The 17,770-nt window shown below is 45.9% G+C and overlaps 1 protein-coding gene and 1 long non-coding RNA gene across 2 annotated transcripts in view; both read left to right on the top strand.

Moving 5' to 3' along the window:
- Nucleotides 1–17,770, top strand: part of LOC118936630 (TBC1 domain family member 30-like) — a 44,376-nt gene that overhangs the window by 14,914 nt on the left and 11,692 nt on the right. Inside the window, exons 6-10 of the mRNA XM_036972736.1 lie at nt 68–236; nt 704–872; nt 1,085–1,190; nt 8,742–8,845; nt 11,311–11,450. Of these exons, the coding sequence (XP_036828631.1) occupies nt 68–236; nt 704–872; nt 1,085–1,190; nt 8,742–8,845; nt 11,311–11,450 (688 nt within the window). The remainder of the gene's footprint in view (nt 1–67; nt 237–703; nt 873–1,084; nt 1,191–8,741; nt 8,846–11,310; nt 11,451–17,770) is intronic.
- Nucleotides 11,652–15,974, top strand: LOC118947718. Its single transcript, XR_005041889.1, has 3 exons — nt 11,652–12,456; nt 15,086–15,199; nt 15,762–15,974. It is a non-coding gene; the product is annotated as an uncharacterized LOC118947718 (long non-coding RNA).

Raw genomic sequence — 17,770 nt, 5'->3', positions numbered from 1 at the left:
CACTGCTGTGAAAAGGCTTGATTTATCTGTTGTACTCATTCTAACTGATCCTCCGTCTCTCCTCCAGGTGATGATCTACCTGATAGACAAGGTGCTACCAGAGAGTTATTTTGCCAACAACCTGCGTTCTCTGTCTGTGGACATGGCTGTGTTTAGAGATCTCCTGAGGATGAAGCTGCCTCATCTCTCACAGCACCTACACCTCCTGCAGAAGACTGCTGATAGAGAGGCTGGAGGTGGGTCTGTCTCTGTCATACGGACCTCTACAACTCCCCTGACTAACGCCAGCGTGTGACACGGACCACTACAACTCCCCTGACTAACGCCAGCGTGTGACACGGACCTGACTAACGCCAGAGTGCGACACGGACCTGACTAACGCCAGCGTGCGATACGGACCTCTACAACTCCCCTGACTAACGCCAGCGTGTAATACGGACCAGACTAACGCCAGCGTGTGATACGGACCTCTACAACTCCCCTGACTAACGCCAGCGTGTGATACGGACCTCTACAACTCCCCTGACTAACGCCAGCGTGTGATACGGACCAGACTAACGCCAGCGTGTGATACGGACCAGACTAACACCAGCGTGTGATACGGACCAGACTAACGCCAGCGTGTGATACGGACCAGACTAACACCAGCGTGTGATACGGACCTCTACAACTCCCCTGACTTACGCCAGTGTGTGTCTTACAGGCAGCTACGAGCCTCCCCTGACCAACGTATTCACGATGCAGTGGTTTCTGACCATGTTTGCTACGTGCCTGCCCCCCAACACCGTGCTGAAGATCTGGGACTCTGTTTTCTTCGAAGGTTCTGAGGTTCTGCTGAGGGTGGCTCTGGCCATCTGGTCTCACCTGGGGGAGTGAGTACCCTAACCCCTACACACTGTATCCCTAACCCCTACACACTGCATCCCTAACCCCTACACACTGTATCCCTAACCCCTACACACTGTATCCCTAACCCCTACACACTGTATCCCTAACCCCTACACACTGTATCCCTAACCCCTACACACTGTATCCCTAACCCCTACACACTGCATCCCTAACCCCTACACACTGTATCCCCCAGGCATATAGAGTACTGTCAGACAGCAGACGAGTTCTACAGCACCATGGGATGGATCACTCAGGAGATGTTGGAGAACAGCCTCATAGACTGTAGCCACCTCATGCAGGTGAGAGATGTTGGAGAGCGGCCTCGTAGACTGTAGCCACCTCACGCGGGTTGGAGAGTGGCTTCGTAGACTGTAGCCACCTCATGCAGGTGAGAGATGTTGGAGAGCGGCCTCGTAGACTGTAGCCACCTCACGCGGGTTGGAGAGCGGCCTCGTAGACTGTAGCCACCTCACGCGGGTTGGAGAGCGGCCTCGCAGACTGTAGCCACCTCACGCGGGTTGGAGAGCGGCCTCGTAGACTGTAGCCACCTCACGCGGGTTGGAGAGCGGCCTCGTAGACTGTAGCCACCTCACGCGGGTTGGAGAGCGGCCTCGTAGACTGTAGCCACCTCACGCGGGTTGGAGAGCGGCCTCGTAGACTGTAGCCACCTCACGCGGGTTGGAGAGCGGCCTCGTAGACTGTAGCCACCTCACGCGGGTTGGAGAGCGGCCTCGTAGACTGTAGCCTCCTCACGCGGGTTGGAGAGCGGACTCGTAGACTGTAGCCACCTCACGCGGGTTGGAGAGCGGCCTCGTAGACTGTAGCCACCTCACGCGGGTTGGAGAGCGGCCTCGTAGACTGTAGCCACCTCACGCGGGTTGGAGAGCGCCCTCGTAGACTGTAGCCACCTCACGCGGGTTGGAGAGCGGCCTCGTAGACTGTAGCCACCTCACGCGGGTTGGAGATCGGCCTCGTAGACTGTAGCCACCTCACGCGGGTTGGAGAGCGGCCTCGTAGACTGTAGCCACCTCACGCGGGTTGGAGATCGGCCTCGTAGACTGTAGCCACCTCACGCGGGTTGGAGAGCGCCCTCGTAGACTGTAGCCACCTCACGCGGGTTGGAGAGCGGCCTTATTTAAAAAAGTGTTAAATAGATTTCCTTCTCACTCATCTACACACAATATCCTGTAATGAATAAGGTGAGAACTTGTCTGAACATTTTAGAAAAATCTTTGAGAATGAAAAGCCGAAATATCTCATTTACGTAAGTATTCACACCCCTGAGTCAATATGTTGTCTTGTTAGACTTCAGTGCAGATTTTGACATAATTAATCATAGTCTGCTGCTGGATAAACGTATGTGTTATGGCTTTACACCCCCTGCTATAATGTGGATGAAGAGTTACCTGTCTAACAGAACAGAGGGTGTTCTTTAATGGAAGCCTCTCCAACATAATCCAGGTAACAGAACACAGAGGGTGTTCTCTAATGGAAGCCTCTCCAACATAATACAGGTAGAATCAGGCATTCTCCAGGGCAGCTGTTTAGGACCCTTGCTGTTTTCAATTTTTACTAACGACATGCCACTGACTGAGTAAAGCCAGAGTTTCTATGTATGCGGATGACTCATTATACACATCAGCTACTACAGCGACTGAAATGACTGCAACACTCAACAAAGAGCTGCAGTTAGTTTCAGAGTGGGTGGCAAGGAATAAGTTAGCCCTAAATATTTATAAAACTTAAAGCATTGTATTTGGAACAAAACACTCACTAAACCTCAACTAAATCTTGTAATAGATAATGTGGAAATTGAGCAAGTTGAGGTGACTAAACTTATTGGAGTTACCGTGGATTGTAAACTGTCATGGTCAAAACATGTTGATGCAGTAGTAGCTAAGATGGGTAGAAGTCTGTCCATAAGAAAGCTCTGCTCTACCTTCTTAACAACACTATCAACAAGGCAGGTCCTACAGGCCCTAGTTTCTACCTTCTTAACAGCACAATCAACAAGGCAGGTCCTACAGGCTCTAGTTTCTACCTTCTTAACATCACTATCAACAAGGCAGGTCCTACAGGCCCTAGTTTCTACCTTCTTAACAGCACAATCAACAAGGCAGGTCCTACAGGCTCTAGTTTCTACCTTCTTAACATCACTATCAACAAGGCAGGTCCTACAGGCCCTAGTTTCTACCTTCTTAACAACACTATCAACAAGGCAGGTCCTACAGGCCCTAGTTTCTACCTTCTTAACAGCACGATCAACAAGGCAGGTCCTACAGGCTCTAGTTTCTACCTTCTTAACAACACTATCAACAAGGCAGGTCCTACAGGCCCTAGTTTCTACCTTAACAACACTATCAACAAGGCAGGTCCTACAGGCCCTAGTTTCTACCTTCTTAACATCACTATCAACAAGGCAGGTCCTACAGGCCCTAGTTTCTACCTTCTTAACAACACTATCAACAAGGCACGTCCTACAGGCCCTAGTTTCTACCTTCTTAACATCACTATCAACAAGGCAGGTCCTACAGGCCCTAGTTTCTACCTTTGTAACATCACTATCAACAAGGCAGGTCCTACAGGCCCTAGTTTCTACCTTCGTAACAACACTATCAACAAGGCAGGTCCTACAGGCCCTAGTTTCTACCTTCTTAACAGCACGATCAACAAGGCAGGTCCTACAGGCTTTAGTTTCTACCTTCTTAACAACACTATCAACAAGGCAGGTCCTACAGGCCCTAGTTTCTACCTTCTTAACATCACTATCAACAAGGCAGGTCCTACAGGCCCTAGTTTCTACCTTCTTAACAGCACTATCAACAAGGCAGGTCCTACAGGCCCTAGTTTCTACCTTCTTAACATCACTATCAACAAGGCAGGTCCTACAGGCCCTAGTTTCTACCTTCTTAACATCACTATCAACAAGGCAGGTCCTACAGGCCCTAGTTTCTACCTTCTTAACAGCACGATCAACAAGGCAGGTCCTACAGGCTCTAGTTTCTACCTTCTTAACAACACTATCAACAAGGCAGGTCCTACAGGCCCTAGTTTCTACCTTAACAACACTATCAACAAGGCAGGTCCTACAGGCCCTAGTTTCTACCTTCTTAACATCACTATCAACAAGGCAGGTCCTACAGGCCCTAGTTTCTACCTTCTTAACATCACTATCAACAAGGCAGGTCCTACAGGCCCTAGTTTCTACCTTTGTAACATCACTATCAACAAGGCAGGTCCTACAGGCCCTAGTTTCTACCTTCGTAACAACACTATCAACAAGGCAGGTCCTACAGGCCCTAGTTTCTACCTTCTTAACAGCACGATCAACAAGGCAGGTCCTACAGGCTTTAGTTTCTACCTTCTTAACAACACTATCAACAAGGCAGGTCCTACAGGCCCTAGTTTCTACCTTCTTAACATCACTATCAACAAGGCAGGTCCTACAGGCCCTAGTTTCTACCTTCTTAACAGCACTATCAACAAGGCAGGTCCTACAGGCCCTAGTTTCTACCTTCTTAACATCACTATCAACAAGGCAGGTCCTACAGGCCCTAGTTTCTACCTTCTTAACATCACTATCAACAAGGCAGGTCCTACAGGCCCTAGTTTCTACCTTCTTAACAACACTATCAACAAGGCAGGTCCTACAGGCCCTAGTTTCTACCTTCTTAACAACACTATCAACAAGGCACGTCCTACAGGCCCTAGTTTCTACCTTCTTAACATCACTATCAACAAGGCAGGTCCTACAGGCCCTAGTTTCTACCTTCGTAACATCACTATCAACAAGGCAGGTCCTACAGGCCCTAGTTTCTACCTTCGTAACAACACTATCAACAAGGCAGGTCCTACAGGCCCTAGTTTCTACCTTCTTAACAGCACGATCAACAAGGCAGGTCCTACAGGCTCTAGTTTCTACCTTCTTAACAACACTATCAACAAGGCAGGTCCTACAGGCCCTAGTTTCTACCTTCTTAACATCACTATCAACAAGGCAGGTCCTACAGGCCCTAGTTTCTACCTTCTTAACAGCACTATCAACAAGGCAGGTCCTACAGGCCCTAGTTTCTACCTTCTTAACATCACTATCAACAAGGCAGGTCCTACAGGCCCTAGTTTCTACAATCTTAACATCACTATCAACAAGGCAGGTCCTACAGGCCCTAGTTTCTACCTTCTTAACAACACTATCAACAAGGCAGGTCCTACAGGCCCTAGTTTTGTCACACCTGGACTACTGTTCAGTCGTGTGGTCAGGTGACACAAAAAAGGACTTAAAAAATTGCAATTGTCTCAGGACAGCACGGCTGGCCCTTGGATGTACACAGAGCGCTAATATTAATAATATGCATGTCAATTTCTCCTGGCTCAAAGTGCAGGAGAGATTGACTTCATCACTACTTGTATTTAGCTGTCTGTTCGAACTACTGGCACACAGCTCAGACACCCATACATACCCCACAAGACATGCCACCAGAAGTCTCTTCACAGTCCCCAAGTCCAGAACAGACTATGGGAGGCGCTCAGTACTACATAGAGCCATGACTACATGGAACTCTATTGCACAGTACTACATAGAGCCATGACTACATGGAACTCTATTCCACAGTACTACATAGAGCCATGACTACATGGAACTCTATTCCACAGTACTACATAGAGCCATGACTACATGGAACTCTATTCCACAGTACTACATAGAGCCATAACTACATGGAACTCTATTCCACAGTACTACATAGAGCCATGACTACATGGAACTCTATTCCACATCAGGTAACTGATGCAGCAGTAGAATAAGTTTTAAAAAACAGATAAAAAACACCTTATGGAACAGCGGGGACTTTGAAGCAACACAAACATTGGCACAGACACATGATAACACACACACACATGCTAGCATACGCACTATACACACACACACACACACATGCTAGCATACGCACTATACACACACACACACATGGATTTAGTACTGAAGATATGTGGTAGTGGTGGAGGAGGGGCCTGAGGGCAGACAGTGTCTTGTGAAATCTATGAATGTATTGTAATGTTTTAAAAATTGTATAAACTGCATTAACTTTGCTGGCCCCAAGAAGAGTAGCTGCTGCCTTGGCAGGAACTAATGGGGATCCATAATAAACCCCAGGAAGAGTAGCTGCTGTCTTGGCAGGAACTAATGGGGATCCATAATAAACCCCAGGAAGAGTAGCTGCTGTCTTGGCAGGAACTAATGGGGATCCATAATAAACCCCAGGAAGAGTAGCTGCTGTCTTGGCAGGAACTAATGGGGATCCATAATAAACCCCAGGAAGAGTAGCTGCTGCCTTGGCAGGAACTAATGGGGATCCATAATAAACCCCAGGAAGAGTAGCTGCTGTCTTGGCAGGAACTAATGGGGATCCATAATAAACCCCAGGAAGAGTAGCTGCTGTCTTGGCAGGAACTAATGGGGATCCATAATAAACCCCAGGAAGAGTAGCTGCTGCCTTGACAGGAACTAATGGGGATCCATAATAAACCCCAGAAGAGTAGCTGCTGCTTTGGCAGGAACTAATGGGGATCCATAATAAACCCCAGGAAGAGTAGCTGCTGTCTTGGCAGGAACTAATGGGGATCCATAATAAACCCCAGGAAGAGTAGCTGCTGTCTTGGCAGGAACTAATGGGGATCCATAATAAACCCCAGGAAGAGTAGCTGCTGTCTTGGCAGGAACTAATGGGGATCCATAATAAACCCCAGAAGAGTAGCTGCTGTCTTGGCAGGAACTAATGGGGATCCATAATAAACCCCAGGAAGAGTAGCTGCTGCTTTGGCAGGAACTAATGGGGATCCATAATTCAACCACACCTTTATTTATATATATTTTTTTACCTTAGCTAGGCAAGTCAGTGAAGAACACATTCTTATTTTCAATGATTGCTTTGGAACAGTTGGCTAACTGCCTTTCTCAGCGGCAGAATGACAGAGTTGTACCTTGTCAGCTCGGGATTTGATCTTTCAACCTTTCAGTTACTAGTCCAACGCTCTAACCACTAGGCTACGCTTCCGCCAAATACAAATACTTGGTAGAAGCACCTTTGGCAGCGTTTACAGCTGTGAGTTTTTCTGAGTGAGATTCTAAGAGCTTTGCACACCTGGATTGTACAATATTTGCACATTATTCTTCAAGCTCTGTCAAGTTGGTTGTTGATCATTGCTAGACAGCAATTTTCAAGTCTTGCCATAGATTTTCAAGACCATAAAATATATATTTTTTAATATATATATATATATATATATATATTTTTTTACATTTTATTTTAAGTCAAAACTGTAACTAGGTTGCTCAGGAACATTCACAATGTCTTCTTGGTCAGCCACTCCAGTGTATATCTGGCCTTGTGTTTTAGGTCGTTTTACTTCAGTGGCTTGTTGGAAACAGGATGCATGTTCTTTCCACTTTGTCTTATAGATTACTATTGTGGAGTAACTACAATGTTAATCCATCCTCAGTTTACTATCACAGCCATTAAACTCTAACTGTTTTAAAGTCACCATTGGCCTCGTGGTGAAATCCCTGAGCGGTTTCCTTCCTCTCTGGCAACTGAGTTAAGGAAGCCTGTATCGTTGTAGTAACTGGGTGTATTGATACACCATCAATAGTGTAGTAACTACACCATGCTCTAACAGATATTCAATGTCTGCTTTTTATTTGATTTTTTTACCCATCTAACAATAGGTGCCCTTTGCGAGACATTGGAAAACCTCCCTGGTCTTTGTGTTTTGAAATTCTGTGCTTGACTGAGGGACCTGACAGATAATTGTATGTGTGGAGAACAGACATGAGGTAGTCGTTCAGAAATCATGTTGAACACTATTATTGCACACAGAGTCCAGGCAACTTGTGACTTGTTGAGCACATTTTGACTCCTGAACTTTTTGACTCCTGAACTTATTTAGACACTTATTTACTGAAGACATTTCAACTTTTATATATATTTTAACGTAATTTGTAAACATTTCAAAATATATAATTTGTCTGAGTTTTTGTGTGTGTAGGCCAGTAACAAAACCTTTATTTCATCCATTGTAAATTCAGTAGTCATCTATCTATTCTGAACGCACTGTGTATCCACTCTAACACACAGCCTTTATTTACATCCACAAATGTTACATGAGTCATTTAGCAGACTCTCTTATCCAGAGCCACTACAGTAATGAGTCATTTAGCAGACTCTCTTATCCAGAGCCACTACAGTAGTGAGTCATTTAGCAGACTCTCTTATCCAGAGCCACTACAGTAGTGAGTCATTTAGCAGACTCTCTTATCCAGAGCCACTACAGTAATGAGTAATTTAGCAGACTCTCTTATCCAGAGCCACTACAGTAGTGAGTCATTTAGCAGACTCTCTTATCCAGAGCCACTCCAGTAGTGAGTCATTTAGCAGACTCTTTTCCAGAGAGACTTAGTAGTGAGTCATTTAGCAGACTCTTATCCAGGGAGACTTAGTAGTGAATCATTTAACATACTCACTGATTCAGAGCCACTACAGTAGTGAGTCATTTAGCAGACTCTCTGATCCAGAGCCACTATAGTAGTGAGTCATTTAGCAGACTCTTTGATTCATAGCCACTACAGTAGTGAGTCATTTAGCAGACTCTCTGATCCAGAGAGACATTTTCAAATTTGTTGGTACTGGTCCCTCGTGGGAATCGAACCCACAACCATGCCGCTGCAAGTGCCAACTGAGCCACACGGGACCAATCAGAATGCATGGATGTAATATCGGAGGAAAAAGCCCTTTCTCCTCCTCTGTGTTTCCCAGCTGTTTAAGCTGCCACCCTGATCCCTCTTTTCTCTCCAGACGGTGTACTCCATGGCTGTGTTTCCATTCCCTCAGCTGGCTGAACTCCGAGAGAAATACACCTACAACATCACCCCCTTCCCCACCTCCAACCCCAATGGCAGGTTGGTCAATGTCCCTACAGCATCACCCCCTTCCCCACCTCCAACCCCAACGGCAGGTTGGTCAATGTCCCTACAGCATCTCCCCCTTCCCCACCTCCAACCCCAACGGCAGGTTGGTCAATGTCCCTACAGCATCACCCCCTTCCCCACCTCCAACCCCAACGGCAGGTTGGTCAATGTCCCTACAGCATCACCCCCTTCCCCACCTCCAACCCCAACGGCAGGTTGGTCAATGTCCCTACAGCATCACCCCCTTCCCCACCTCCACCTCCAACCCCAACGGCAGGTTGGTCAATGTCCCTACAGCATCACCCCCTTCCCCACCTCCACCTCCAACCCCAACGGCAGGTTGGTCAATGTCCCTACAGCATCACCCCCTTCCCCACCTCCAACCCCAACGGCAGGTTGGTCAATGTCCCTACAACATCACCCCCTTCCCCACCTCCAACCCCAACGGCAGGTTGGTCAATGTCCCTACAGCATCACCCCCTTCCCCACCTCCAACCCCAACGGCAGGTTGGTCAATGTCCCTACAACATCACCCCCTTCCCCACCTCCAACCCCAATGGCAGGTTGGTCAATGTCCCTACAGCATCACCCCCTTCCCCACCTCCAACCCCAACGGCAGGTCTCCAACCCCAACGGCAGGTTGGTCAATGTCCCTACAACATCACCCCCTTCCCCACCTCCAACCCCAACGGCAGGTTGGTCAATGTCCCTACAGCATCACCCCCTTCCCCACCTCCAACCCCAACGGCAGGTTGGTCAATGTCCCTACAGCATCACCCCCTTCCCCACCTCCAACCCCAACGGCAGGTTGGTCAATGTCCCTACAACATCACCCCCTTCCCCACCTCCAACCCCAACTGCAGGTTGGTCAATGTCCCTACAACATCACCCCCTTCCCCACCTCCAACCCCAACGGCAGGTTGGTCAATGTCCCTACAGCATCACCCCCTTCCCCACCTCCAACCCCAACGGCAGGTTGGTCAATGTCCCTACAACATCACCCCCTTCCCCACCTCCAACCCCAACGGCAGGTTGGTCAATGTCCCGTAGTGTGTCTATCAGCTGATATCTACAGGCTGGTAAAGTGATGTTGTATCTCAGAGGAGGTCTCTGGGGCTGGTAAAGTGATGATGATGTTGTATCCCAGAGGAGGTCTCTGGGGCTGGTGAAGTGATGATGATGTTGTATCCCAGAGGAGGTCTCTGGGGCTGGTATAGTGATGATGTTGTATCCCAGAGGTCTCTGGGGCTGGTAAAGTGATGATGATGTTGTATCCCAGAGGAGGTCTCTGGGGCTGGTAAAGTGATGATGATGTATCCCAGAGGAGGTCTCTGGGGCTGGTAAAGTGATGATGTATCCCAGAGGAGGTCTCTGGGGCTGGTAAAGTGATGATGTATCCCAGAGGAGGTCTCTGGGGCTGGTAAAGTGATGTTGTATCCCAGAGGAGGTCTCTGTGGCTGATAAAGTGATGTTGTATCCCAGAGGAGGTCTCTGGGGCTGGTAAAGTGATGTTGTATCCCAGAGGAGGTCTCTGTGGCTGATAAAGTGATGTTGTATCCCAGAGGAGGTCTCTGGGGCTGATAAAGTGATGTTGTATCCCAGAGGAGGTCTCTGGGGCTGGTATAGTGATGATGATGTATCCCAGAGGAGGTCTCTGGGGCTGGTAAAGTGATGATGATGTATCCCAGAGGAGGTCTCTGGGGCTGGTGAAGTGATGATGTTGTATCCCAGAGGAGGTCTCTGGGGCTGGTAAAGTGATGTTGTATCCCAGAGGAGGTCTCTGGGGCTGGTAAAGTGATGTTGTATCCCAGAGGAGGTCTCTGGGGCTGGTGAAGTGATGTTGTATCCCAGAGGAGGTCTCTGGGGCTGGTATAGTGATGATGTTGTATCCCAGAGGAGGTCTCTGGGGCTGGTAAAGTGATGTTGTATCCCAGAGGAGGTCTCTGGGGCTGGTATAGTGATGATGTATCCCAGAGGAGGTCTCTGGGGCTGGTATAGTGATGTTGTATCCCAGAGGAGGTCTCTGGGGCTGTTGAAGTGATGATGATGTATCCCAGAGGAGGTCTCTGGGGCTGGTAAAGTGATGATGATGTTGTATCCCAGAGGAGGTCTCTGGGGCTGGTATAGTGATGATGATGTTGTATCCCAGAGGAGGTCTCTGGGGCTGGTAAAGTGATGATGTTGTATCCCAGAGGAGGTCTCTGGGGCTGGTGAAGTGATAATGTTGTATCCCAGAGGAGGTCTCTGGGGCTGGTATAGTGATGATGTATCCCAGAGGAGGTCTCTGGGGCTGGTAAAGTGATGATGATGTTGTATCCCAGAGGAGGTCTCTGGGGCTGGTATAGTGATGATGTATCCCAGAGGAGGTCTCTGGGGCTGGTAAAGTGATGATGATGTTGTATCCCAGAGGAGGTCTCTGGGGCTGGTGAAGTGATGATGATGATGATGTATTCCAGTGGTGGTCTAGGTGGCTGGGAGGGTGATGAAGACGAGGATGAAGATGAAGATGCAGTGGTGACAGCAGCGTTGGGATGTTTGGGTCCACTGGGGGGGCTGCTAGCTCCAGAACTACAGCGGTACCAGAGACACATTAAAGGTTGGTCTGACCCCTGACCTCTTACCTATTATCATGTACAGGACCCATAAGTCAGCATCTCACTGTTAGTCTACACCTGTTGTTTACCATGAATGTGACAAATAACATGTGATTTAATCCTCGTCAAGAGTTAATGTTTGTACCAGTGTCTCTCTACCCCCCCCCCCACCCCCCACTTGATCCTTCATTCTCTCATTCTCTTAAAGGGTCAAGGCCTTCACACCATTCTTTAGTCTCAACACTGTTGGCACCTAGATGCACTTCTGAGGGAGATTGGAATCAAATCTGTCACTGAACGTGGAATGTTAGTGATTATCTAGTAAGCCAAGTAGACATCCATGAGACTGGACAGAGTAGGTGACCTGTATATACAGAATAAAGACTGGACAGAGTAGGTGACCTGTATATACAGAATAAAGACTGGACAGAGTAGGTGACCTGTATATACAGAATAAAGACTGGACAGAGTAGATCCACTGTGTATATACAGAATAAAGACTGGACAGAGTAGGTGACCTGTATATACAGAATAAAGACTGGACAGAGTAGGTGACCTGTATATACAGAATAAAGGCTGGCAGAGTAGATCCACTGTGTATATACAGAATAAAGACTGGACAGAGTAGGTGACCTGTATATACAGAATAAAGACTGGACAGAGTAGGTGACCTGTATATACAGAATAAAGACTGGACAGAGTAGATGACCTGTATATATAGAATAAAGACTGGACAGAGTAGATGACCTGTATATACAGAATAAAGACTGGACAGAGTAGGTGACCTGTATATACAGAGTAAAGACTGGACAGAGTAGGTGACCTGTATATATAGAATAAAGACTGGACAGAGTAGATTACCTGTATATACAGAATAAAGACTGGACAGAGTAGGTGACCTGTATATACAGAATAAAGACTGGACAGAGTAGGTGACCTGTATATATAGAATAAAGACTGGACAGAGTAGATTACCTGTATATACAGAATAAAGACTGGACAGAGTAGGTGACCTGTATATTATTATTATTATTTACCTTTATTTAACCAGGTAGGCAAGTTGAGAACAAGTTCTCATTTACAATTGCGACCTGGCCAAGATAAAGCAAAGCAGTTCGACAGATACAACAACACAGAGTTACACATGGAGTAAAACAAACATACAGTCAATAATAAAGTATAAACAAGTCTATATACAATGTGAGCAAATGAGGTGAGAAGGGAGGTAAAGGCAAAAAAGGCCTTGGTGGCAAGGTAAATACAATATAGCAAGTAAAACACTGGAATGGTAGTTTTGCAATGGAAGAATGTGCAAAGTAGAAATAAAAATAATGGGGTGCAAAGGAGCAAAATAAATAAATAAATTAAATACAGTTGGGAAAGAGGTAGTTGATAGGGCTAAATTATATGTGGGCTATGTACAGGTGCAGTAATCTGTGAGCTGCTCTGACAGTTGGTGCTTAAAGCTAGTGAGGGAGATAAGTGTTTCCAGTTTCAGAGATTTTTGTAGTTCGTTCCAGTCATTGGCAGCAGAGAACTGGAAAGAGAGGCGGCCAAAGAAAGAATTGGTTTTGGGGGTGACTAGAGAGATATACCTGCTGGAGCGTGTGCTACAGGTGGGAGATGCTATGGTGACCAGCGAGCTGAGATAAGGGGGGACTTTACCTAGCAGGGTCTTGTAGATGACATGGAGCCAGTGGGTTTGGCGACGAGTATGAAGCGAGGGCCAGCCAACGAGAGCGTACAGGTCGCAATGGTGGGTAGTGTATGGGGCTTTGGTGACAAAACGGATTGCACTGTGATAGACTGCATCCAGTTTGTTGAGTAGGGTATTGGAGGCTATTTTGTAAATTACATCGCCAAAGTCGAGGATTGGTAGGATGGTCAGTTTTACAAGGGTATGTTTGGCAGCATGAGTGAAGGATGCTTTGTTGCGAAATAGGAAGCCAATTCTAGATTTAACTTTGGATTGGAGATGTTTGATATGGGTCTGGAAGGAGAGTTTACAGTCTAACCAGACACCTAAGTATTTGTAGTTGTCCACGTATTCTAAGTCAGAGCCGTCCAGAGTAGTGATGTTGGACAGGCGGGTAGGTGCAGGTAGTGATCGGTTGAAGAGCATGCATTTAGTTTTACTTGTATTTAAGAGCAGTTGGAGGCCACGGAAGGAGAGTTGTATGGCATTGAAGCTTGCCTGGAGGGTTGTTAACACAGTGTCCAAAGAAGGGCCGGAAGTATACAGAATGGTGTCGTCTGCGTAGAGGTGGATCAGAGACTCACCAGCAGCAAGAGCGACCTCATTGATGTATACAGAGAAGAGAGTCGGTCCAAGAATTGAACCCTGTGGCACCCCCATAGAGACTGCCAGAGGTCCGGACAACAGACCCTCAGATTTGACACACTGAACTCTATCAGAGAAGTAGTTGGTGAACCAGGCGAGGCAATCATTTGAGAAACCAAGGCTGTTGAGTCTGCCGATGAGGATGTGGTGATTGACAGAGTCGAAAGCCTTGGCCAGATCAATGAATACGGCTGCACAGTAATGTTTCTTATCGATGGCGGTTAAGATATCGTTTAGGACCTTGAGCGTGGCTGAGGTGCACCCATGACCAGCTCTGAAACCAGATTGCATAGCAGAGAAGGTATGGTGAGATTCAAAATGGTCGGTAATCTGTTTGTTGACTTGGCTTTCGAAGACCTTAGAAAGGCATGGTAGGATAGATATAGGTCTGTAGCAGTTTGGGTCAAGAGTGTCCCCCCCTTTGAAGAGGGGGATGACCGCAGCTGCTTTCCAATCTTTGGGAATCTCAGACGACACGAAAGAGAGGTTGAACAGGCTAGTAATAGGGGTGGCAACAATTTCGGCAGATAATTTTAGAAAGAAAGGGTCCAGATTGTCTAGCCCGGCTGATTTGTAGGGGTCCAGATTTTGCAGCTCTTTCAGAACATCAGCTGAATGGATTTGGGAGAAGGAGAAATGGGGAAGGCTTGGGCGAGTTGCTGTTGGGGGTGCAGTGCTGTTGACAGGGGTAGGAGTAGCCAGGTGGAAAGCATGGCCAGCAGTAGAAAAATGCTTATTGAAATTTTCAATTATGGTGGATTTATCAGTGGTGACAGTGTTTCCTATCTTCAGTGCAGTGGGCAGCTGGGAGGAGGTGTTCTTATTCTCCATGGACTTTACAGTGTCCCAGAACTTTTTTGAGTTAGTGTTGCAAGAAGCAAATTTCTGCTTGAAAAAGCTAGCCTTGGCTTTTCTAACTGCCTGTGTATAATGGTTGCTAGCTTCCCTGAACAGCTGCATATCACGGGGGCTGTTCGATGCTAATGCAGAACGCCATAGGACGTTTTTGTGTTGATTAAGGGCAGTCAGGTCTGGGGAGAACCAAGGGCTATATCTGTTCCTGGTTCTAAATTTCTTGAATGGGGCATGTTTATTTAAGATGGTTAGGAAGGCATTTTAAAAAAATATCCAGGCATCCTCTACTGACGGGATGAGGTCAATATCCTTCCAGGATACCCCGGCCAGGTCGATTAGAAAGGCCTGCTCGCTGAAGTGTTTCAGGGAGCGTTTTACAGTGATGAGAGGAGGTCGTTTGACCGCTGACCCATTACGGATGCAGGCAATGAGGCAGAGTAGGTGACCTGTATATACAGAATAAAGACTGGACAGAGTAGGTGACCTGTATATATAGAATAAAGACTGGACAGAGTAGATGACCTGTATATACAGAATAAAGACTGGACAGAGTAGGTGACCTGTATATATAGAATAAAGACTGGACAGAGTAGGTGACCTGTATATACAGAATAAAGACTGGACAGAGTAGGTGACCTGTATATACAGAATAAAGACTGGACAGAGTAGATGGCCTGTATATATAGAATAAAGACTGGACAGAGTAGATGGCCTGTATATACAGAATAAAGACTGGACAGAGTAGATCCACTGTGTATATACAGAATAAAGACTGGACAGAGTAGGTGACCTGTATATACAGAATAAAGACTGGACAGAGTAGGTGACCTGTATATATAGAATAAAGACTGGACAGAGTAGATGGCCTGTATATACAGAATAAAGACTGGACAGAGTAGGTGACCTGTATATACAGAATAAAGACTGGACAGAGTAGGTGACCTGTATATACAGAATAAAGACTGGACAGAGTAGGTGCACTGTGTATATACAAAATAAAGGCTGGACAGAGTAGATCCACTGTGTATATACAGAATAAAGACTGGACAGAGTAGGTGACCTGTATATAAAGACTGGACAGAGTAGGTGACCTGTATATAAAGACTGGACAGAGTAGGTGACCTGTATATACAGAATAAAGACTGGACAGAGTAGGTGACCTGTATATACAGAATAAAGACTGGACAGAGTAGGTGACCTGTATATACAGAATAAAGACTGGACAGAGTAGGTGACCTGTATATACAGAATAAAGACTGGACAGAGTAGGTGACCTGTATATACAGAATAAAGACTGGACAGAGTAGGTGAACTGTGTATATACAGAATAAAGACTGGTCAGAGTAGATCCACTGGGTTTATACAAAATAAAGGCTGGACAGAGTAGATGCACTGTGTATATACAGAATAAAGACTGGACAGAGTAGGTGACCTGTATATACAGAATAAAGACTGGACAGAGTAGATGCACTGTGTATATACAGAATAAAGACTGGACAGAGTAGATCCACTGGGTTTATACAAAATAAAGGCTGGACAGAGTAGATGCACTGTGTATATACAGAATAAAGACTGGACAGAGTAGATCCACTGGGTTTATACAAAATAAAGGCTGGACAGAGTAGATCCACTGTGTATATACAGAATAAAGACTGGACAGAGTAGATCCACTGGGTTTATACAAAATAAAGGCTGGACAGAGTAGATGCACTGTGTATATACAGAATAAAGACTGGACAGAGTAGATCCACTGTGTATATACAGAATAAAGACTGGACAGAGTAGATCCACTGGGTTTATACAAAATAAAGGCTGGACAGAGTAGATGCACTGTGTATATACAGAATAAAGACTGGACAGAGTAGGTGACCCGTATATACAGAATAAAGACTGGACAGAGTAGGTGACCTGTATATATAAAATAAAGGCTGGACAGAGTAGGTGACCTGTATATACAGAATAAAGACTGGACAGAGTAGGTGACCTGTATATACAGAATAAAGACTGGACAGAGTAGGTGACCCGTATATACAGAATAAAGACTGGACAGAGTAGGTGACCTGTATATACAGAATAAAGACTGGACAGAGTAGGTGACCTGTATATATAGAATAAAGACTGGACAGAGTAGGTGACCTGTATATACAGAGTAAAGACTGGACAGAGTAGGTGACCTGTATATACAGAATAAAGACTGGACAGAGTAGGTGACCTGTATATACAGAATAAAGACTGGACAGAGTAGATGACCTGTATATACAGAATAAAGACTGGACAGAGTAGGTGACCTGTATATACAGAATAAAGACTGGACAGAGTAGGTGACCTGTATATATAGAATAAAGACTGGACAGAGTAGATGACCTGTATATACAGAATAAAGACTGGACAGAGTAGGTGACCTGTATATACAGAGTAAAGACTGGACAGAGTAGGTGACCTGTATATACAGAATAAAGACTGGACAGAGTAGGTGACATGTATATACAGAATAAAGACTGGACAGAGTAGGTGACCTGTATATACAGAATAAAGACTGGACAGAGTAGGTGACCTGTATATACAGAATAAAGACTGGACAGAGTAGGTGACCTGTATATACAGAATAAAGACTGGACAGAGTAGATCCACTGTGTATATACAGAATAAAGACTGGACAGAGTAGGTGACCTGTATATACAGAATAAAGACTGGACAGAGTAGGTGAACTGTATATATAGAATAAAGACTGGACAGAGTAGGTGACCTGTATATACAGAATAAAGACTGGACAGAGTAGATGGCCTGTATATACAGAATAAAGACTGGACAGAGTAGATGCACTGTGTATATACAGAATAAAGACTGGACAGAGTAGATCCACTGGGTTTATACAAAATAAAGGCTGGACAGAGTAGATCCACTGTGTATATACAGAATAAAGACTGGACAGAGTAGATCCACTGGGTTTATACAGAATAAAGACTGGACAGAGTAGATCCACTGTGTATATACAGAATAAAGACTGGACAGAGTAGATCCACTGGGTTTATACAGAATAAAGACTGGACAGAGTAGATCCACTGTGTATATACAGAATAAAGACTGGACAGAGTAGATCCACTGTGTATATACAGAATAAAGACT

Source organism: Oncorhynchus mykiss, unplaced genomic scaffold (assembly GCF_013265735.2).
Source record: "Oncorhynchus mykiss isolate Arlee unplaced genomic scaffold, USDA_OmykA_1.1 un_scaffold_191, whole genome shotgun sequence".
Classification (NCBI taxonomy): Eukaryota; Metazoa; Chordata; class Actinopteri; order Salmoniformes; family Salmonidae; genus Oncorhynchus; species Oncorhynchus mykiss.
This window is presented reverse-complemented; position numbering and strand designations above follow the sequence as displayed.